Here is a 22,058-nt window from a genome sequence, read left to right on the forward strand (position 1 = left end):
TAAAATATATCTAGTAATAAAATAAAGCATTGGAATATTCATCCATCATTGGGAACCTTCGCAATCGGGTTGACGAGTTGATTAATTAGGCGAGTGCGAAAATGGGGTATCTACAATGAACAATGTTAAAAATGTTTAAAAAATATTTCATGTAAGTTGGTTTTTATGATCATTTTCTATTTCTTCTTATTCAGTTGTCTACTAAGATTGATAACGGATGTAATTCGCCTAATATTTTCAAATCTAATTATCTCAATAATGAACAAAAATCAGAATTCAAATTCGACGCTGGTAAGGTATACTTGATATTAAAAAAATTCATGTAGAAAAAATCACTCAAATCTGACTTCATGTGTTGTCTAGTTTTTAGACTTATATGTTGTTAGTTAGGAAATTGTTATCTATATAATAAACGCATCTTCAATAATACCCCTCTAACTTCTATTTTTTATAGGTTGGACACTCATGTCCTCTTATAAAGTTATAGTTTGAAGACATCGACAATTTAGGTAAGAAAAAATTATCAGAATTTGATCAAAAGGTGTGTGATCAGTTTTCTTACAGTATCCCTCTTAGGATCTATCCGATATATTTATTTTATGTTGTAAGAATTTCAATCAATTTCTTTGATTTTAAATAGGTATCTATGCACATTTAAAGTTTCTTATTGCATGTTGTCAAAATTGTTAGGATGAAATGAAATTTTTTATCCTTGTATCGATTGGTATCTTTTGCGAATAAGGTGTATAAATTTTGAAAAATATATTATTTGAAATTTTATGTCATAGTCAATTTGAATACAATCAGTTGGATACACATACGCAATTGTTAACTTCATATTTTAAAGGTGTGAAGTATCATACGAGTACGAGTAATTTATGCAATGTTGTCATTTCTTGTAAGAGGATGGGTATTCCATAAACCCTGGGAAGCCTAAGAGGAAAGTCAAACTTTCAGCATATTTGAAGTCATCCTATGCACCCTTAGATACACGAAAAAAGAAGAAGATATGCAAGAAGTTGAAATAGGATGTATGTGTAATTCAAATTTCATTTTGATTATATTTGTTCTAATATTATTATGAATGAAATGTAATTATTTTCATGATCTCAAGTGTCCATTTACTAATGAAGAATTAACGTTGATAAATTTACATCACGTTGATATAAATTTGAAGGACGAGTATTGTATTCCGAGTGCATCTATTGATTCACTCACGGGACTGGGTAGTTGGACGATCAAGTAACATTTTTTCATATTTAAATTCTAATTTTTTTTTACAGTTTTTGAATGAACAAATATGTCTCTAACTTTGTTGTCACACACAGATATCAATGGATATTGCAAGTTTCTTAAAAAGAGAGAGTTGCAACATCCAGATCATTTCCTCAAAGGTTATTTCTTTTGTTCAATGTATATTGTATATCCAATTGACATAGACACATCCTCAACATATCTTTAAGTTAGATCTATATATCTTTATAATGCACTTTGTATTAATCGGTGTAGATATTACTTAAGGAAGCTCAACACATTTTGTATTAATCGGTGTAGATATTACTTAAGGAAGCTCAACAAGATTATTCTGTCTGATCAGTGAGTAAGGTCTTGTTGAATAATTTTGAGAGTGTGACGGGCGAAAAATTTAAACTAAATAAAAACCTCAAAGCGTTTACCAGACCTGATTATCTTAAATATCAGATAACATATTATGATAAGGTTTGTTGTTATTTTGTCTCGTGCCTCAGTATATTTATTTTGTTGTTAAATTACCTCACATTCTCATATTGTTCCAAAACCAATTACTCATGTACGAATCCTATATAGGACACAAATTATTGAAGTGATCCACAATTTAAATGCAGCAAAATAAAACTAATCATGAAATATTGAAAATGGATTCTTATAAAAATAGAGTTTAGAACATTCAATATCCATGAAAAAAATGTTATTCTACAAAACAGAGTATATGGTGAAATTAGTTTCCAAGTCTTCCTCAAATATTATGAACTAATTATTGAGAGAGATAGAGAGTGAGTGAGTGAGAAAAAAAGAAAAAAAAGACCGATATGTGTTGTTAGTTTACAAAAGATAAATAGAAAAGAAATTGAAATAAAATAATAAATAACAAAGAACTAAATAATTTAGAAATACCAATTGGACTCAATCACTAATTTGAACAGAATGAGGCTTATATTGGATATAATAGCCTTTAAACAAATTTTGCCCCTGCGATGTGCTAGCAATCTCTGGACGTGTATCTCCCAGGATACAACACTCCACACGTGTACAAGACAACACTCCGAGTATACACGTGCAATCAAACTTGCATTGTGGTTCTACTCACAAGGATTCACAAGAAAACTCAAAGGAAAACCGAATGACACAATGATAATAAAATCCAAAAATTCGATGATGCAAATGAGAGAAATGATGGAAATTTATAGATTCAGAAGTATCTCTCTAGACAAACACCAAGACTAAGAAAAATGTCATTTTCAAGTGGTTTTTGAAAGAGACACTCATGTTTATACAAAAATTTGTTTTGGTTGTGACTGTTAGAACAGTGACGAATTGTAACTCGTTGAGTTCAATTCAATGGATAATATAATTGAAGTAAAAGGCCCAATAAAGTTCTAGCAAAAATGGGTATTTCACGGGTGCATCGCATGCGCACAAGTGGACTAAGATTTTTCAGACTAATAGATCCAAATCCCTTTAGAACCCATGGGCCCTTGCGTGCGCATGGACTTATTCATATCTCTCTCACATTTACTATACTATGTGAGAGTTATCCTATAAAAGTCACACTCTTTACTTGTTTCTATTTGATGTGGGACAAAAAACATTTACCACTTCATAATATCACTTGCACTTCCATTCAAAGACATGTGACAAATCCGAGATTTTTCCAACAATCCCCCCCCATGAATGGAAAAAGTTGAAACTAGAGAACAAATACGATAAAATATTTTAAAAACACAAAGCGTATAATAAGAAATACTACGAACCAAGAAGATTGAAATCGACAAATATGTTTTTTTAGTCTGGAAAGAGGATACTGTGAAAGAATAAATTCATATGACCTCGTTTTGATATAAGCTCTACGAATTTCATATTGTTGTTTAATGAGATATTACCATATTTGATGACGTAATCCCAGATCATCTTCTAAAAAGTATCATCAACATCTTTAGGTTCGACTATTGGAGATTTAGATTTAGTAGGAAATTCCTCATCAGGACTTAAAGTATCAAGATTTGATCATCAGATGCCCAACTTTCTAGTTTATCAACACTTTTTCTCTTAAAGAATGTATCAGTAGTTTTTGTTGACTTGGGTTTTTCCTGATTAAGGTTATTCTCTCTCATGTGAGAGGTCATACTACTTCAATACTTATCTACTCCTTTTGTAACTTTAGGTTTAATAAACTTCTTTATCCGGTATAAAAGACTTGATGAGTTATTCCAAAATAAACAAAAAGACAAAGCTTCATTCAAATGAAATCAAGTAAAAGCAAATTACAAAGATCACATATTAATCAATTGTAATTTATAGATACTTATCAATTATAGATTCAAAAACTAAAAATCCTAATTTCATATGAAGATCATAAACAAATAACTACTGATAAAAACAACAGTCACATTGATAAACACATTATTTTCATTAATGAGTCTCATTCATGTTAACATTTATTTGGGTAAGGTGGGACAGCAACAAAGTAAACCTAGACCTAGTTTTCAAGTCAGATCAGATGATTTATCTTTTGGGGAAAGTGGAAAAAGGAGTCTCATTCATGTTAACATTTATCTATGGCTCAAATGATAAACAATAAAGGAAGAGGCTATGGAAAGAGTTGGAGTCTTTGGTTGCCTACACTGACATCCCATGGCTAGTGATGGGGGATCTCAACACAATAACATCTGCTGGGAAAAAATTGGAGGCAAAAGAATTACAAAGGCTGATGTTAAAGATTTTGTGGAATGCTTACAAAACACCAGCCTAATGGACCTAAGAAGCAAGGGATGCCGCCTAACCTGGTGCAACAAACAAGATGACAAAAGAATACTATCGAAGCTAGATAAGGTGTTAACCAACATAAATTGAATTGAATCCTTCAACAACTCCAAAGCTGAATTTCACCCCTCAGGAATATTTGACCACAACCCAATGTCTGTTAAACTAGGCAATGACAACAACAATGGACTAAAGCCTTTCAAATTCTTTAACTTTTTGACTGAAGACGAGAAGTTCCAGGAAGTTGTTAAGGCCAGTTGGGAAAAGCCCGTGAGAAGGAACCCGATATATAAAGTTGTGTTGAAACTCAAGAGGCTAAAAACAATCCTCAAAGCCTAGAGTTCCTAATAATTTAGGGAGGATAAGAAGATCACAGAGATCACCTATAAGCAGCTTGAAAGAATCCAGCAAGCCATCTAAGAACAACCCCTCAACGAGGAGCTAGCTAATGAGGAGATGACCATTGCCTATCGATATCAGGAGGTGGCCAAGAGAGAGGAAGCATGCATCTGACAGAAATCTAGGATCAATTGGCTTAAACGTGGAGATTCGAACACCCATTTCTTCCACAAATCACTATTAGCTAGAAGAGCTTGCAACAAGATCTCTTCAATCTAAGACAGTAATGGTGCTTGGCTTGACAAGGAAAAAGAGTTGGAATAAGAAATCCTCAGCTACTACAACAAACTCTATGGAACCTACTATCCCATTGAGATCCAAGACCAGGATATCCAACTCAATGAGCTAGATGCCTTTATAGCCAATAGGCTTGCGCTACCTATTGAGGAAAATGAAATTAAAGAAGCCATTTTCTCTATGGATGGAGATAAGGCCCCTGGCCCTGATGGGTTTACTGCATACTTGTACCAAAATTCTTGGAACCTAATCAACAAAGACATAGTCAATGCCATTCAATTCTATTTTCAGAGGGGGAAACTGGTTAAAGAAGTTAATGCCACTGCCATTACCCTAATGCCCAAAACTGACAGGCTTACATTTGTTGATGAGTTTAGACCAATAGCCTGTTACAAAGTCCTTTATAAATGCATCTCTAATATCATTGCGAATAGAATCAAAAGCACCCTCAACGTCCTAATCAGCCCCTACCAATCAGACTTAATCAAAAGGAGATCGATCAGAGATAATATCATGCTATCTCATGCGCTCATCAGGAACTTCCATAGAGACAGAGGATAACCCAAGTGTGTTGCTAAAATTGACTTGAGGAAAGCCTATGACTTAGTTTTTTAGGAGGTAATCATTTATTGCTTCGAGAAAATGAAATTTCCTAAGAACTTCATTGCATGGATTTGGGGCTGCCTGTCCTCCCCCATGTACTCTATTTCGATCAATGGCAGCCTCAAATGTTACTTCCTTGGGAGAAGGATTCGCCAAGGAGATTTACTATCCCCTTACCTATTCGTTATTGTAATGGAGCTCATTTCTATCAAACTGATGGACCTTACTAACAAGGGGAAGCTCAAGCTAATGTCAAAATGCAAGGAACCCAAGATCAATCACCTTATATTTGCAGACGACCTAATGATCTTCTTCAAAGGCAACCTCTCATTGGCTGAAGCTGTGAATGAGGCTTTGACTTGGTTTGGCAGAACTTCAAGGCTTAAAATGAATGTGAACAAGAGCAATGTGTACTGCTCTAATATCAATAACAGGGAAAAAAGGAAGATAACCATGGAGCTTCGGATAGTTAAAGGACATTTCCCCGTCAGATACCTTGGAATCCCTCTTATTTCAACAAGGCTAAAGCTATCTAACTGCCAACCACTAATTACCAAGCTCTCCAATAAAATCAATACCTATAAGGAAATATTCCTATCGTTAACTGGCTGAATTGAACTGATCAAGTCTGCTCTTAGCAATATGCAGGTATTCTGGACTAGTGTACTCATGTTGTCTAAAAAAACCTTAAAAGAGATAGAGAGACTTTGTTCCAGATTCTTATGGGCAGGGCATGACATGGGAAGCAAAATGCATTGCATTAGCTGGAAGAGGGCAGCAAGGGACAAGAAGGAAGGAGGACTGGCCTTCCATGATCTAACTCTTCAAAACAAAGCTGCCATAGCTAAGCAGATCTGGGACATTGCATCAAAAAAGGAAGGCCTATAGGTTAACTGGATTCAGAGAAACATGATCAAGGGAAGGTACTTCTGGACCATTCCCCCTCCCACTGAAACTTCGTGGATGTGGAGGAAAGTGCTTCAAAGTAAAGAAGCTTTTCAAAATTTGATATGGCATAGAATAGGAGATGGCAACAAGACCTACATATGGCATGAGCCTTGGAGCACTGTAGTGATTCTGAAACACAATAGGCAACAAGAGACCAACATAGAGTTAAGGCTTCACGGGGAAGCAAAAGTAAGTTCACTGATTCGCCAAAACTCATGGATCCTCCCTATGCATTTATCTGCCTCCTTAGGACCCATATGGGACAACATTTGAACCTTGCAGCTGGACGACACTAAAGAGGACAAAATGATATGGAAACTAGATCCGAAAGGTGTCTTCACATTGAAATCTGCTTACAAAAGCTTACAACAACCCAACCCACAAGTCATCTGGCACAAGCTAGTTTGGTTTCCTAACAACATCAAGAGACATAGTGCTACCTCATGGCTTGGACTGAATAAGGGCCTTAAAACCAAAGACAAACTAATGGTCATAAGAATTACCCAACACTCGAATTATTGCTTTTACAAGAATGCCCCCGAAAACAAAAGTCACATATTCCTTGGATGCGACTATGCCTTCGGGTTGTGGCAGAGATTGTTAAAGAGAAGCAACATCAACCACCTAAACAGAGACTGGGACTCTGAGGTAGAATGGCTTAGTAACCACATCAAGGGGAAGTCCCTAAGCACCCTCATTCATACATCACAATGGTTGGAAAGATGAAGAAGAATCTTCAAGAATAACTTCCTCCCCTCAAATCTGTTGGAAAACTTCATCATTAGAGATGTCATCTTTAGAACCAAAAGCATGGACACAACCACTGAAGACAACGCTGTGAATAGAGAGTTTATGAACTCCTGGAACATCGTCACCAAATTCGAGGTAAAGAACACCGTGAGATGCAAATGGATTAAGTCTGTTCAGGGTAAATGTGCACTCAACACCGATGGCTCCTTCAAAGGCAATGTGGGGGGAGAAGGAGTTATAATTAAAGATGATCAAGGAAGAACAATAGGAGCCTTGGCAGAAACCACCCATGGGGAATCAATTATGTTCCATGAGCTTTAAGCTATCCTAAAAGGTTTGGACATGGCAGATACCTTTCACATTAGATCCTTAAATGTTAAAACGGACTCAAAAATAGCTATCGACTGCATCAATGACATCAACAAGACTCCTTGGAAAGAAGAGAGGTTGGTCAAAGCCATCAAAGCTAAATTCTCATTGTTCCAAAAGATTGACTTCTCTTTTTTGCTTTAGAGAGACAAATCAAGCCGCAGATTTCCTAGTTAGTTACCTTACTGCCCCTGGTAGAGTTAGGTAGGATCCTTTAAGTCTCCCTAGTAATCTCAAGAACATCATATGTAAAGATGCCTATGGGCACATCTATGAAAGAATGTAAGGGCCTTCTTTTTTCTGGTTGGGGGTCTGCCTAACCCCCCCCCCCCCCTTAATTTTTTTAAAATAAAATAAAATAAATAATGTATTAAAATCGTGTAGGGGCCACAACTTTACTTGACATTCTATGCATATGTATATACTTTTCTTTTAAAAATTTGTGGGGGCCAAAACTTAACTTTAACTTTTTTTTCCCTATATAAAGAAATATATAAATTAATTTTATTTTAAAATTTTGAGGGGGCCATGGCCCCTTGCTTGTCCATATGTAGTTCCCCTCTAGAGCAATTGAGATATGTAGAATGAACTTAAAACAACCAATGAGGATCCAAAACACTCGATTTTGTAGAGCTCTATATGGCACAACATTCCAATCCCAGTTTTCTTTAAAAAAAAAATTATAAATAAAAAAAAGCTAGAAGGGAGAAGCATACATGTATTTGGATTCTCAAACCATTTTTGCACGTTAAACTGGTCCGAATACCTACCTTTGCAAGGTTAGATCAAAGTCAAATAAATGACAACAACTTATATCAGTAAATTGGCACAAAACACAACACCTTACAAAGTTAAACAGTCCACACACACAAAAAATACATACAAAGATAGTGTTAAAGGCACCCCAATTATTACCAATGGCGCCCCACACCATAGCCAAATTGTTGTCTTATATGAGTTAAAAGGTTTAGAATGAGCTGATTTTTTGTACAGATGCTCTCTATGGTAAGGAGATCATCCTCACCAAAGTTCAACCCATTCCGAAACTTCTAGCCCCATCAAAACAAGTTGAAGAACAGTAAGTCGTCCATTGTTTTGTAAATCACTTTTGATGGGGTTATAAGTTTTGGAATGGGCTGATTTTTGGTGAGGATGATCTCCTTACCATATAGGCAATCCTCACCAAAATTAGTCCATTCGGAAACTTTTAACACTTATAAGACAACAAAAAGAATAGCTATGGTGTGGGGTGCCCTTGGTAATAATTGGGGTGCCTTTAACTCTACCCTACATACAATTAAAACAAAGAACTACAAATACTAAAATAGGTATCTTTGTTCTATAAGATATGCATCAAATCAGTGTTTTTTTTTTAGATTAAAAATCCATTTGTAAGTAGTTAATTGAAGCCTATATGAGTCATAAACTCTAGTGATGAACTCATTGGACTCGTCTCCTTCCCCATGAGTGATCAAAAAATTAAAAACGATGAATATATATATATATATGGGAAGCGTTCAGAGGTCCTAAAGAGAGCCAAACATTTTTCAAAATAGGGGTTACAAGTTTCGGAATGGGCTGATTTTTTGTGAGGATGATCTCTACGGTGAAGAGATCATCCTCACCAAAAATCAGCTCATTCCGAAACTTCTAGACCTAATTTACAAGTTAAAAAACCATGGATCATCCGTTTTTTGTAAACCACTTTTGATGGGGTTAGAAGTTTCAGAATGGGCTGATTTTTGGTGAGGAGGAGATCATCCTCACCAAAAATCAGTTCATTCTGGACTTCTAACTTATACATTGAAAGAAATTAGCAATACTCGTGAGAGTATATGCATGACCGATATGTCCATGGAAGATCGAAGGTCCACTTTTTGTTCTGATCATAATCTGGACTAGTTGGCCAAGTATACCAAAAACCTAAATAAAATAGGGAAAATAAAAATTATACTCATTTGCAAAATTAAACAGAAAGGAGAGAGAGAAAGAAAGACTCCCTCCCCCCCCCCCTCTCAAACTATCCCCTTAGTCATCGATCATAATAGGGTACAACAATAGAGTGACCTGAGAAGACCATGTTGTTGCTTTGAAAAAATGAAAGAGAGTGAGAGAGATGCTAGCTAACCTAGCTTCACCATTGCCATTTCAACCTACAACTCAACAAGTAGTAGAGAACAAATTTAGAGTGAGAGAGATAAGAGGGGAGGAGATGGAGATGGAGAGAGAAAGGGAAAGTTTGATAATGTGGGAGAGTCGCAAGTAAGAAAGGAGGAGAGATTGGTGAGAAATATACTCAAGATTTGTGGTAGAATTAAATTTCAATCCCTACTTATCTTGGAGATAAAAAAGTGGGCCCCATCGTTATGTTTTATTATATTGATTTTAGGTGTTTTAAAAAATATTATAAGTGAAGATAGGAGGTGAGGGTGCATTAAGAAAGAAAAAAAAATTATTTGATTGGGTCAAAGGAACTATAAGATAGATAACAAACAGCTAAAGTTTTTTTTGTAAACCACTTTTGATGGGGTTAGAAGTTTCGGAAGGGAGATCATCCTCCCCAAAAATCAACCCATTTCGAAACTTCTAATCCCATCAAAAGTGGTTTACAAATTAACAGTAGAAATTAACGATCCACGATTCTTTAACTTGTAAACTAGGGTTGAAAGTTTCGGTATGGACTGATTTTTGGTGAGGATGATCCCCCTACTATAGAGATAATCCTCATAAAAAATCAGCCCATTCCAAAAAATTTAGCATATATTTTATAAATTACTTTGACTATCTAATTGTCCCTTGAACCGGATTCAAAATTACTAGATTAAAATTAAGTGGGTTTTTGAAAAGAAGTCCATTGTATAAGGTGCATTAACTAACATTCTCTCATTTTAAGCCACAACATGCCCTTTTGACCTCAGTTTTCCAAGTAGACTAATGAAAATTGGCGTAATGGCCCTTCTCCTCCAATTAAAAAAAAAAAAAAAAAAACTTGATTTTTCTTTCCAAAATCAATCGTTTTCGAAGGAATCTAACACCTGGTAAACAGAAGGAAGTGGATTTGGGTATCGTTACACAACTCCTTGAACTGATCTGCTTACAAACGTGTGGACCCATCCTTAGGCGACCCTATGAGATCATCCTGAGCTAAAGACGGATTATATTCTTTTGGTATAGTTACTATATTCCATCCTGTATCACACGATCAAAATGCAAATAACATCAGGTCTTATTTCTCACCTCTACGTCAACCAAACACGCCCTGCATCCCACCAATTGAGACGTCTGCCATGGCTGCTCGCAAGAGACCTTCAGCACCAAAAAAATCTCCCCTAAACGTTTCAGAGGAGACTCAAAAACAAACTCAAAAACACCTCGTCACTCCAATCTCAGAAGAACCCCTAATTACTCCTTCAAAAATATACCAAATTTTATCTATCTCCGCTATATTCTTCATCGCATTCTTCTACTTGATCTTCCACCACTACCAAATCGAAGAAGAACTGAAGAGATCGATCCTTATTAACTCGGGTCTGAGTTTTGTGGGGTTCATTATTACTCTCCTTCTGATTCCTGTAGCTTCAAAATACGTTTTGAGGCGTAATTTATTTGGGTATGATATCAACAAGAAGGGCACCCCTCAAGGTTCCATTAAAGTGTGAGTTCTTCAGCTTTAAATTGATTGTTATTTGGTTTTTAAAATTGGGTATGTTTAAATTTCTCTTTTTGACCCTTTTATTTATATGGGGTTTCCTCTGAATTTGGTTTTGTTAAGAATTTTGAAGAACTTGTATAATAATGAGATTTTTTTGGATTTTTTAAGCTCTTTTAATCTTCATAAATATGGAGTGATACATAGTTGGTCTGAATCTGTAAAACCCAAATCTTGATTGTGTCAAAATTGAGTTATTGATATTTAGATTTGCTATAAATTGAAATAAAAATAAGATAGCTTATTTATGAATTTGCAAACACCAATGTGAAGACTTTGATCTCGGATTTTCAGGATGGTTCATAGATTGTTGGGGACAAATGGTTGGTCTTTTCGCCTTCTATTGTTAAAAAAATTTCCTCACTGGGACACTGTTCATCATGCTTTGGTTGATTTTGTTAAGCATCACCCAACTTATTCTTTTATTTATTTATTTACTTTTTGTTCTTGTTGTTTCAAACTTCAAAGTGGAATATATCTTACTGAATCACTAGTGGGATGATTCTTGTGAATTTTCCAGGATGCATGACAAAAGGTAGTGAGTTTAAGTTCATTTTGTTGGCAGATTAGAGTTTAAATTGACTTTGTGTCTTAGGTCCACTTTCAATCCAGTTACACATAAAAAAAAAGAATGCAACTGCCTTTGGTGGCATGATCAAGGAGTGAACCACAACCTCATGGTTATGGTGTATTATGCCAAAAAATGAGTTACGAAATCATGGTTTTGACTGCTTTGCCAAAACACACTTATACTATAATAGTGTGAGCGATAGTCCCACATCGCTTGGGTATCAAGACCTTGGGTTATATATACATCTGGGGCAATCCTCACCTTACAAGCCGGTTTTGTGAGGATGAGTTAGGCCCATGGGCTTCTACATGGTATCAGAGCGGGTAACCACATGGATGTAGGAGACACGTTACACGTGAAGGGGAGTGTGAGCAATAGTCCCACATCGCCTGGGTATCAAGACCTTGGGCTATATTTAAACCTGGGGTAATCCTCACCTTACAAGCCGGTTTTGTGAGGATGAGCTGGGCCCATGGGCTTCTACAAATAGATGTCCGCTTAGAAAGGGCCACCTTCAAAGGGATGCTAGAGCTCCACAGATTTCCATTGGTAGAGAGTCACTTCTCATATGTAATCATGCTCATCTTGCCCTTGGTGGTTCATGGGAACTCATTTGAGTTTCTTATTGTTACTTTTTAAGAAGTTAGCAAAATATAACTACTTGAATTCAGAATTGAAGATTAGAATCCCTACAAAAGGCCTTCCCAAAGTCTCACTAATATCCCATTTCTCATAGTTTTAACAGATACCGCCCTCAAATGTGTCATAAGTTTGAAATGCCTCTCCAAAACCCCACAGCTATAAAGGTGTTCTAGGATAGTTTGTGGATTATTCAACATTTGATATTTGGAATTACTCACATTTATCCATAAAAGCACCCATTTCCTAAGAAGAGCAACATTTATATCTTTAATCTTTCTAATACCTAAATGGAATTTATGATTATATCCCAAGTCATCTTTTATAAATTTCTCAAGATGTTTGGCAACTAATATAGGGATAGAGAATAAGGATGGGGAGTAAATGGCTACATTGGACAGGATGCTCTTTATCAATGTCAATTTCCTCAATTTGGTCAAGAATTTTTTTGCTTATGTATAGCTAATTTTCTTTCAACACTTTCAACTATTGGATCCCATTTTGCTTTAGATTTGTGAAGGGCCTCCAATGGAAGACCGAGATATGTCATGGGAATATACCACCCATAGAACCTTCTAGCTTTTTTCAAATTAGCAACCTCACCAGTGTCGAAGATTTGACTCTTGCTTAAGCTAATTATTAAGCTTATAAGTACCCCAAAGCATCTAAGTGTTTATTTTAAGTGAGTTCCAAAGAAGCATTCATACGGGTCAATGTATCAACAAACTGCAAATGAACACTTGATAAAATTCTCTTCGTTGATACTGACAAGAAAAAAGAACAATTGTATTTAAAAATACTTCCTGAATTATGATGTTATTTTTGGTGGTATCCATAAGAGAAGATTTTAAATGCAGAAGATTTTTCATATAAAATTCCAAGTTCCATGGATACTTGAAGAACCTTTGTTGTTGGTACAATCTTCAATTTCAATTAATAATTGACCTGTATAAAAGATGTTTCTCCACAGTTCTTTCTTTTGTTTTGTTTTGTTTTTATAATAATTATTATTATTATTGTTAGTTAAATTTTATCATTATTGCCACAATGACCCTATATTTTGTTTTTGCAGGCCTGAATCGTTGGGTATTGCTGTTGCGATAGTTTTCTTGCTCTTGGCTATATTATTTCAGCATTTTAACTTCACATCAGACTCCATTGTATGTACTGGAAAAACTTTATATTAAAATTGAAATCTTATGTTTTTAGTTTTTATTTTTTATGGATAAGTTCAATTTCATAGGTATTGAAGTTCACCAAAATGATTGTTATAAATAGATTCCTATGGTGTGCATGTATTTTTCTTTAACTAGTAGACATTTTGGAAGGTTTCTTATGTAGTTCTTTCAGAATATTTTGTTGAACCAACTATGCATTCTTTTCCCAGTTGGCTAAAAAAGGATAGGAATTTATGCGAGACTAGATTCACTTCTCTGGCTTCTTTGTAACATTATTTCCATATCTTGTAGAGTTTTAGTTCACTTGGAAGCTAGTGGATGATTGTTGTTTAAGGTGTTACATACTCCTGGGTCTGAATGTTTTGTGACCAAGCTGTTTCAGTCTTCAGTTTTTCTTAAATACAATTTGCCTAACTAGTAAAAATGTACACGGAAAATATATTGTGGCCTTTATTTTTACCTTGTCATGGTGTAGTGTTTTTGGTTAAAAGAACTTGGGAAGAGGAGGATGAGTCTTCTTATCTTATCTTGTGCATTTCCTTTCTTCTCAACTTATTTTGTATGAATCCTTTCATTTCATTTTTATATTTTGCAATGTTTTGTATCAGTCTTGGCTGATACATTCTGATATTTTAAACCATGTTTATATCAAACTTTTCCATAGTTTTTAAGTATTTAAGTTTTGCAGTGGCTTGTGGAGTACAATGCAGCATTAGCATCTATCTGTTTCATGACCCTACTTGGATTTGTTGACGATGTTCTTGATGTACCGTGGAGGGTGTAAGTTCTTGGATCATCTTAATGAGTTTTTATTTTTTTTCAGAATTTTCTAAAGAAGCCCACTCTCCTTTTCAAAAGAGTGGTGTCTCTTGTTGCAGAGTGCTTATGTGCTCTTATGTACTTGTGAAGAGCAGGAAACTGATATTGCCTACTTTTGCAACACTTCCCCTTTTGATGGCATATGCTGGACATACAACTATCATTGTACCAAAGCCTCTCATTCCATACGTAGGGCTAGAGATTTTGGATCTGGGTAAGTAGTTTCTCAAACTAAAAATTGATGGTATTCATAAGAAGCTTAAAGGAAGTAAGAAAATAATATTATCAAAATCATCTGGTATTGTTTTCTTCCCTTTCGGATTTACTTAGACAACCTGAATTTTTTATTTTGTATAAATCTTGTACGAATTAAATATTGACGTTTTGCAATTTCTACATTCTTGTAACTTCACGTGATATTAGTCGGAAATGAACAGCATAAGGATGTTAGTTATTGGTAGCAATTCTTATAACCCCTTCTTATTATAAGAGTCAATCACACAACTGGCATCATCTAGTCTAGTCAGAAATTAATCATAGAGCAAACTTCTGCTATGTGTTGAATAATCATATAGTTGTGGAGAAGTTTGAGTACATTCAAATACATAATGAAAGGAATAAAGATTCATATCATAGTGTAGGCTAAATAAAACTAGAAAATCATCAAAGCCTTGTTTAAACATCCGGACAGAACTTTCGGTACATAAATACGTAATGAATGGAATAAAGATTCATATCACAGTGCAGGCTAAATAAAACTAAAAAATCATCATCTTCAAAGCCTTAACCTAAAAATTTGGTTGAATGAATACTCTAATTCAATTGTCTTCATATATGTTCTCACTCCTTTGTCCTTTTTGGTTTTCCTATTATTTATTTAGAACCTTCAACTTGTACATTCCATCTCATTGAGGTTATTATTAGTGTTGCGACCATACCATTTAAATCAACTTTCCCTTGGTTTATAAAAAAAAAGTTCAAAATTATGTTGTACTTGAAATTCTAAAAATGTTTTACATTATAGTAAAATGTTTGTTGCTTTAATAAAAAAGCATGTTCCCTTGTACTCCTCCCAAGTGTTGTGTGGCTCAATTGCATTGCAACATGTGTCAGCAAAAAAGATGGTGTGAGAGGCCAACACTAACCCTTCTCTCTCTGTGTACCTCTTTTGCCTTCAGTGCAGTACAATTGTGCTTTTTTAAATGAGAAGATGAGAAAGCAAAACTCTCATTCAATATTATCTCCTTTGCTGAAAAGCTATGGGTTTTCTCACTCTCACTCTCTTCCCACTCTTTTTTTTGGAAAGGTTTAATTGAGAAGATGGGGTTTTAATCCCATGTCGGTGGTAATACCATACAGACTTTCCTACTATTCTTTTCTTCGAAACTCCCTCTCCTCTCTTCTTTGAACCCCGATGGCCTAGCTAGGAGAAGGTTCGTCTATAATTTCTCTTTCTACTTGTTTCTCTACGTTGCAACTACAATTGCAACCTTTTTTAGCATGAGGATTAGCCGACCATTCTACCTATAATGAAATGGGTTCCAAAGATCAATCTCTTCTCTTGTAAGATTTGTTATTCATTGACTTTGTCTTCATCTTCATCTGCTTATGCTTCATAAAGTTTGGGTTCTTCCTCTTGATCTACTGCTTTTTTTTTTCCTTCCCAATAAAAAGTTCTCTCTTGTGAATACCTCCCCTCATCTCTCTCTCTCTTCTCTGAACCTGGAATTGGGTATGAGTCTTCTTCGTCTAAAGTACCAAAGAAAATAATAGCAGAACTTAGAACTATTTGGTCCTATAAAATTAGTGAAAAAACTAAAGCTTCATCAGGATAAAACAGTACAAATTGAATTTATATTTTATTTTTACATATATTTTTTTAAATCTGAGTCTCTTTAGATCATAACCCATTATTTATTTCCCCATACCATTAGGGAAGAACAAGAGAGTGAGTTGAGAGAAAGAGAGCAAGATGGAGAAAGCAAACAGAAGCAATTGTGATTTACTTTATTTTTGGTCCTCTTTTTGCTGGCATGCAATGCTAAGCTACTGGACAGTAGAACAGCAGAAAACTGGGGTATTTGAAAAAAAAAAATCTTGTATTTAATTTTTTTTTTCTTTGCATTCTTGGTGTTCGAAACAGTCCATCTTTGTTGGGAGGAGCTATTTGGTGCTGTGCTCTTGTCTGCAGATATGGTAAACATGCTGTGTAATTCTTGGTTTGCAAATAATGTTAATTTCGAGGGCTATTATCTAACTCTTGACTGAATGTGGTATTAGAGTGCCTGGAGTAGTTTCTAACTTTTCATTTCTAACCAAGTTTCATCCACATGAAACCCTCTTAGTTCCTCTCTCATGCTGTAGCACTGCAAAATTGGCGTCATATTTTCTTGGAACGTTTACGCCACATTTTTCCCCATCTAGTTTTTCTGGCATGCTATTAGAAAGTGTTTAGCTCTTTTTGCTGGAGAATTGGACATGTACTTTGTGTCAAATGAGACAAAATTAGTTTCAGATTACTTGATGAGTAGTTGCTCTCTTCACCTTTTGGCTATTAAGTTAAATTGTAATTTATCTTTTTGGATGTTTATAGTTATTTTTTGATGAATGATTAAATTACTTACTCATATGACCAGGATGGATATATAAATTATACATGGGCCTTTTGGCGGTATTTTGCACAAACTCTATCAATATTCATGCTGGTCTAAATGGCCTTGAAGCTGGGCAAACGGCTGTTATTGCATCCGCTGTAAGTATAAAATCTTCTGCAAACATCGCAATCCTGCTTTATTATGTATGCTGATATATCGTGTAATAATGCATTTCCTTGATCGCAGGTTTTGATACATAACGTAATGCAAATTGGAGCATCTACAGACCCCGAGTATAAACAGGCTCATGCATTCTCCATTTACCTTGTCCAACCCTTACTCACCACTACGTTGGCTTTACTTTGTTATAACTGGTGATGATTTTAAGACCTCTCGGTTTCATATTATGTTTAAAATATTCTTATCTCAAACATATGAGTTGATCTATAATATTCTTGGTAATTAATTTTCTTTTTTGCATTCTAGGTATCCTTCTTCAGTTTTTGTTGGTGACACCTACACTTACTTCGCTGGAATGGCTCTGGCTGTGGTTGGCATACTAGGCCACTTCAGGTGGGTTCCCTTTCATGGCATTAGTTCCAGATTGATACATGATGTTGCCCAGTTTAGACAAAATTATTATGCCAGCGATGACTAATTTTTCTTTTAATGTTGATTGGTACTTGGCTTGTGGCAATTCTGCACTCTGTAGGCTATTTCTCCAAATTGCTTTTTATTCATTTTCTTCCACATTAGCTAATTGGCTTGCACTAGTTGAAAATTGAAGTATATATGGACCTGGTATGCAGCGATATTACAACATCACTGGGGGAAACATGCACTAAAAGTGTGAATACTCTGATGAAGGAGATATTCCAAGACGAAACAAACTGGTTTCTAGACTTTATTGGGAACAACAAGACCTGTCAGGCCCCAAAAATGCTAACTCAACATGAGTTTTGAGGCCTACAACCCACATGCAATATGGGCTTCCCTATCATATTTGCCTAACCCAATAGGACCCATTACTAGCATGCTTTCAGTTTCCTCTTTTAATTTGGTGTTTCTAGAAATCATTTTGTGATGGTGGCCTCCTTTTTGGGTTCCAGTATTTTTTGTAGTTCATCAAGGTAACTATTTGAGCTTCTATTAGTTCCTTTGTTTGAGTCTAAAGTTAGTTACCATTTGATTGGTTTCTACTGGAAAATATACACTAAAAATGAGGAAAGTGTCTTGAGTAAAGGTTAGTCCTGGATTTAGTTTCTTTTCCATTTTCTGTTCGATTAGAGTACAATTAGGTACTTGAACCCACGATACATGTATGTGCATGCATTTCCCACCGACTAACACTCCACTCGTCATTGACTTGGTATTGCATTCATGTATGTTTATACTAAATTAACTGATTGTCTTCATTTTCACAGCGAAACGCTCATGATTTTCTTCCTGCCCCAAGTTCTTAACTTCCTTGCCTCATGTCCTCAGGTATACTCAAAATACAAAATCTTTTTGGTCTTTCCATGCTTAACTGAGAACAATTTGTAATAGAACCATGTTTCTGAGCATTTAATTTGCATGTGTTTTGTTTTTCTTCTCAGCTTTTTGGCTTCATCAAATGCCCACGACATCGTTTGCCAAAGTAACCTTTTGAAACTTACTCTTATCGCAAGGCATCCATTTACTTAGACTGGTGCTGAAAATAAGATTCCCTTGGTTACATATTGGCTTTTGTAGGCTTGATTCTGAAACAGGGCTATTGACTGGAACAAATGATGGTACACTCGTGAATATATTTTTGAGATGGTTTGGTCGGTGCTCAGAAAAATCACTCTGCCTTAGGCTTCTAGGGTTCCAGGTATTTTCTAATGCATTTTCTATTCTTTTTTAACTTTCCCTTTATATTATTCTCTCATGTAGGTTTATTAAATCATAAATTAATTGCATTTTCAACAGGCTTTGTGCTGCCTCTTCTGCTTCATTTTGCGTCATCTTCTTGCTGGATGGTACAAGTGAAAAGCAACAAACATCAGACTATCTGATGTTTATCTCATTGACATTGCGGGCTGTAGTTTTACCAGTTGAGTCAAAGACTGTTTTTGTAGTTTAAAAATGTTACTTTCTTGTTTTCTTCTTCTTATTTTTCCTTTTAATTACATAAGATAAGAAACATGGTTACGTATGCTGATTTCTCAAAATCTTTCTATTTCAGTTGCAATCATGGGTTTTGGATGTAGAGCTATACATTTTTACTGCATAGATTTTTTGTAACATTTTATGTTTAGTAATGTTGAAGAGGAAATTAAGAAAAGCTAATTATTTGTTGGCAAAGACATGGGTACCTCTTAAAGATTAAAAAAAATAGGTTTTTGTTTGAATCACATTTTATGGAAAAATATGTTCACCTATTTGTATTGTAGGAAATATTTGTAGTATTATATAGATAATGGATGTTGTTTTGATAATTATGTTTATTTTGAAAGTAAGGGTGAAAATTAACATTTTGTTATCTCTCCATGTTTTTTTTGTTAATAAAATGATATCCTTATTTCTTTTCATCGATACCTATGTTTTAAGTTAGAAGTGTGAAGGAAAAGTTACATTAACAATTAGTTTAGGTTTATGTTGTTATTTTTCAATCATCATTATTATCCTCAAAACCTTTTCTTAAAGATTTGGTGAGCTAATTCGTGTATTCAAGTCTATGTTTATCATCTCAATTAATGTTTTTTTGGGTCTTTCTTTCACTCTTTTAGAATTTTCAAATTGAAAATTTCTTTTGATTGGGATTATATTTTGTCTTTGTCGATTGAAATTTTCAATTTCAAAACCGAGTTTTTTTTTTCCTCTTTAAGATTTCGGTTTATTATGAATTTGTGAGGGTGGTAGTTGCTATGATCAGGTTCAATTGGTTGCTTCTTATTGTCTCCTATACACTCCACCTAAGTATTGTAGGATAGCTAGTCTCAATAGCGAGTTCTCATCCGAAGGCCTTCAGAGAAGAAGAAAATGCTAACAGGTGGTGATAAAAATGTAATGGTTAACTTTGTTTTGGGCATCCATTTAATTTCATTAATTGGGATGTATGTATTAAATTCTATATTTTAATACTTTGATATTTCAATCTTAAAGTTATCGGGTACCACACATCACTCTTTTGCCAATGTAGCAAACTCGTTTCGAGTCCATCATGAATATCTGTTTTTTGGTGGATAACATCCTAATTAGTGAATTTTTTGCTTGTTGGATTTCAGCATTTTTCATTGTGAAATTTAAGGCCACTGATGCATCTGGCTCATAAAGCTTACGATTAAAGCTTCGACTAGATGATCATGATCCCCTAGTCGAAAAGGCTGCCCAAGTAGCTAATGTTTCTTCTAATGCGAATATATCTGTGGTATACCATCAACATTTGTGCACTTAAGAATAACAACTCCTCTAAAATTTGATAGAGAACACATTGAAGGAAAATCAAGCTTTAAAAGGGTGATTCCCTAAATCCTTCCAAATTCAGGTAGAATCGTCTGAGTCCACCTTCTCCAACCAAAGAATACTTCTCTCTTTGCCATACCTCCTCCTCCACATCCATTTTCACCAAGACCCCCCCTTCCACATTTTGGCATGCAGACATGATCCTAATGAACAAGATGGAACTTGCGCAAGTTATCCTCAATTGGCTACTAAAATCGGAATACAAAAGAGCCATAGGTCATTGTTGTCTATCCCCTATCCCAATTATTGCGGACGACAACACAAATCCTATTTCGCCATTTAACTCTGTTTTATGAGCTGCATGTTCCTTCATATCTTCTATGGCTACCTCCATCCATGTCAAATGACTTTCCCTTAATTTATTTCCTATTGGAGCCATTTGTAATTTATGTTGAACACTCTTTCTATTTTATTTTTTATCTTTGCTAGTCTTACCACTCAAAATCCTCAACTCTACAACACTTTTTAAAAAATGGTATACAGTGGATGAGGTCTTAATTTATGCATTTCTTGGAGAAATTTCCAAAAGGATCCCTCTCCTATTCTTCCTTTAGTATTTCTAGTTCCTTGCATTGACCTTCACCACTCAACAACTGGCATCTCTTTGTGTCTTCATCAGTCACCATCACATGATCCTCAAATGTTGATATTATCGTCTTTTGTTAGGCAATCAGGGTATGAATATCATCGGATGGGCACTATCTCAACATGCGTCTCCGCCACACAAATTTTACCCAAATCGACTATGACATTTGTATAAGCACCGTCAGATCCTCATTCGGATGTGCGTCGCCAATACCCGTCAACACATGTCCATCCTATCACATAAAACTCTAGAAGAGTTCTTCCCTTTTATCCAACCAACGCTAATTCCATGGGTCACAACCTCACTAATTTCTCCATCTTTATGTAAAATTAAACCTAAAAATGGAATTGGTCTCTCTAAGATACTTCTCTCTTGTCAATTTTAACTAATGTTTCATCCTCTGAAGTGTATTGACTAAAGTTGCATTACATGTTCTATCTTTTTGCTAGTTATGTTAAAACCATTAGTTCCTAATATATCCCTCCAGAGTTCTAGTTTTGAATTTAATCTATCTATGTTCATCTACTAATACTACATCTCTTGCATTTGTCCTATTTATCTTTAAACCCTTAGTTCCTAATGTATCCTCCATAGTTCTAGTTTAGAATTTTCTCCCTTTCAATGTTCATCTGCAAATGTTACATCTTTCCAATATTTTCTCTAACATTCTCTATAAAAAATAACAAGATAACCTCAATAGTTGACCTTCGTAGCCTAATGTCGACTTGGTTCTCTAATATTGGTGTTTCTTGTCTAAACCTTTTCTCTAACACTCTCTCCCACAATTTCATAGTTTGAGTCATCAATTTGATACTACATTTAATTAATGCAATTTCACACATCATCCTAATATGTATAAACAGGTACCATAAAACTTCTATTGAAGGAAATCTTTTCTTCCACAAAGCCTATCGCCTATTGAAATGCTTGATAACTGGATCCCAAATGGCTCATCTCGTCGCTACAGATTAGCACCCAAGGAATACCTAAAGAAAAGGATTCCGAAACATGTGCGAAAAAATATAAATCATGCATACGAATCAAAGATCTTGCTTTGATGTGTTCAACAGACTTTATATTTTCCCACCAAGCCTCATGCACGAGAAACCTAATAAAGTAACCGTTAAAAGGGGGTTTCACACAAGAC

General features: G+C 35.1%; 3 protein-coding genes across 5 annotated transcripts; all 3 read left to right on the plus strand.

Annotated features, from left to right (window-relative positions):
* The first annotated feature begins 5,451 nt into the window (after positions 1-5,451).
* On the plus strand, positions 5,452-6,147 carry LOC147388846 (uncharacterized). The gene is made up of 2 exons (XM_086419655.1): positions 5,452-5,745; positions 5,908-6,147. The coding sequence occupies exons 1-2, from the start codon at positions 5,452-5,454 to the stop codon at positions 6,145-6,147; spliced, it is 534 nt and encodes a 177-aa protein (XP_086275781.1).
* A 21-nt stretch (positions 6,148-6,168) lies between these two features.
* Positions 6,169-6,933, plus strand: LOC147388847 (uncharacterized). The gene is made up of 2 exons (XM_086419656.1): positions 6,169-6,396; positions 6,490-6,933. The coding sequence occupies exons 1-2, from the start codon at positions 6,169-6,171 to the stop codon at positions 6,931-6,933; spliced, it is 672 nt and encodes a 223-aa protein (XP_086275782.1).
* Positions 6,934-10,562: 3,629 nt separating this feature from the next.
* Positions 10,563-19,985, plus strand: LOC147388848 (uncharacterized). Of its 3 annotated transcripts, none has more exons than XR_015170668.1 (12): positions 10,563-10,981; positions 13,318-13,405; positions 14,112-14,203; positions 14,338-14,456; positions 16,879-16,994; positions 17,083-17,210; positions 17,323-17,409; positions 18,261-18,321; positions 18,435-18,475; positions 18,571-18,691; positions 18,790-18,913; positions 19,736-19,985. XR_015170668.1 is itself a non-coding variant. In XM_086418635.1 (11 exons), the coding sequence occupies exons 1-11, from the start codon at positions 10,614-10,616 to the stop codon at positions 18,847-18,849; spliced, it is 1,281 nt and encodes a 426-aa protein (XP_086274761.1). In that variant the 5' UTR covers positions 10,564-10,613; the 3' UTR covers positions 18,850-19,149. The 3 variants fall into 3 exon arrangements, 1 of the variants encoding a protein (XP_086274761.1); XR_015170667.1 differs by lacking the exon at positions 19,736-19,985 and adding an exon at positions 19,046-19,149; XM_086418635.1 differs by lacking the exon at positions 19,736-19,985 and having other exon boundaries at positions 10,564-10,981; positions 18,790-19,149.
* Positions 19,986-22,058: the final 2,073 nt, after the last annotated feature.

Source organism: Akebia trifoliata, chromosome 12 (genome assembly GCF_017979445.1).
Source record: "Akebia trifoliata isolate Shusen 1 chromosome 12, ASM1797944v1, whole genome shotgun sequence".
Taxonomy (NCBI): domain Eukaryota; kingdom Viridiplantae; phylum Streptophyta; class Magnoliopsida; order Ranunculales; family Lardizabalaceae; genus Akebia; species Akebia trifoliata.

Coding starts and splice junctions, on each gene's coding strand:
- LOC147388846 (XM_086419655.1), top strand. CDS start 5,452: ATGGAGCTCATTTCTATCAAACTGATGGACCTTACTAACAAGGGGAAG. Junction 5,746..5,907: donor TAGTTAAAGGACATTTCCCC/GTCAGATACCTT, acceptor AGCAATATGCAG/GTATTCTGGACTAGTGTACT.
- LOC147388847 (XM_086419656.1), top strand. CDS start 6,169: ATGATCAAGGGAAGGTACTTCTGGACCATTCCCCCTCCCACTGAAACT. Junction 6,397..6,489: donor GGCTTCACGGGGAAGCAAAA/GTAAGTTCACTG, acceptor TGAACCTTGCAG/CTGGACGACACTAAAGAGGA.
- LOC147388848 (XM_086418635.1), top strand. CDS start 10,614: ATGGCTGCTCGCAAGAGACCTTCAGCACCAAAAAAATCTCCCCTAAAC. Junction 10,982..13,317: donor CCTCAAGGTTCCATTAAAGT/GTGAGTTCTTCA, acceptor TTGTTTTTGCAG/GCCTGAATCGTTGGGTATTG. Junction 14,204..14,337: donor CTTGATGTACCGTGGAGGGT/GTAAGTTCTTGG, acceptor TGTGAAGAGCAG/GAAACTGATATTGCCTACTT.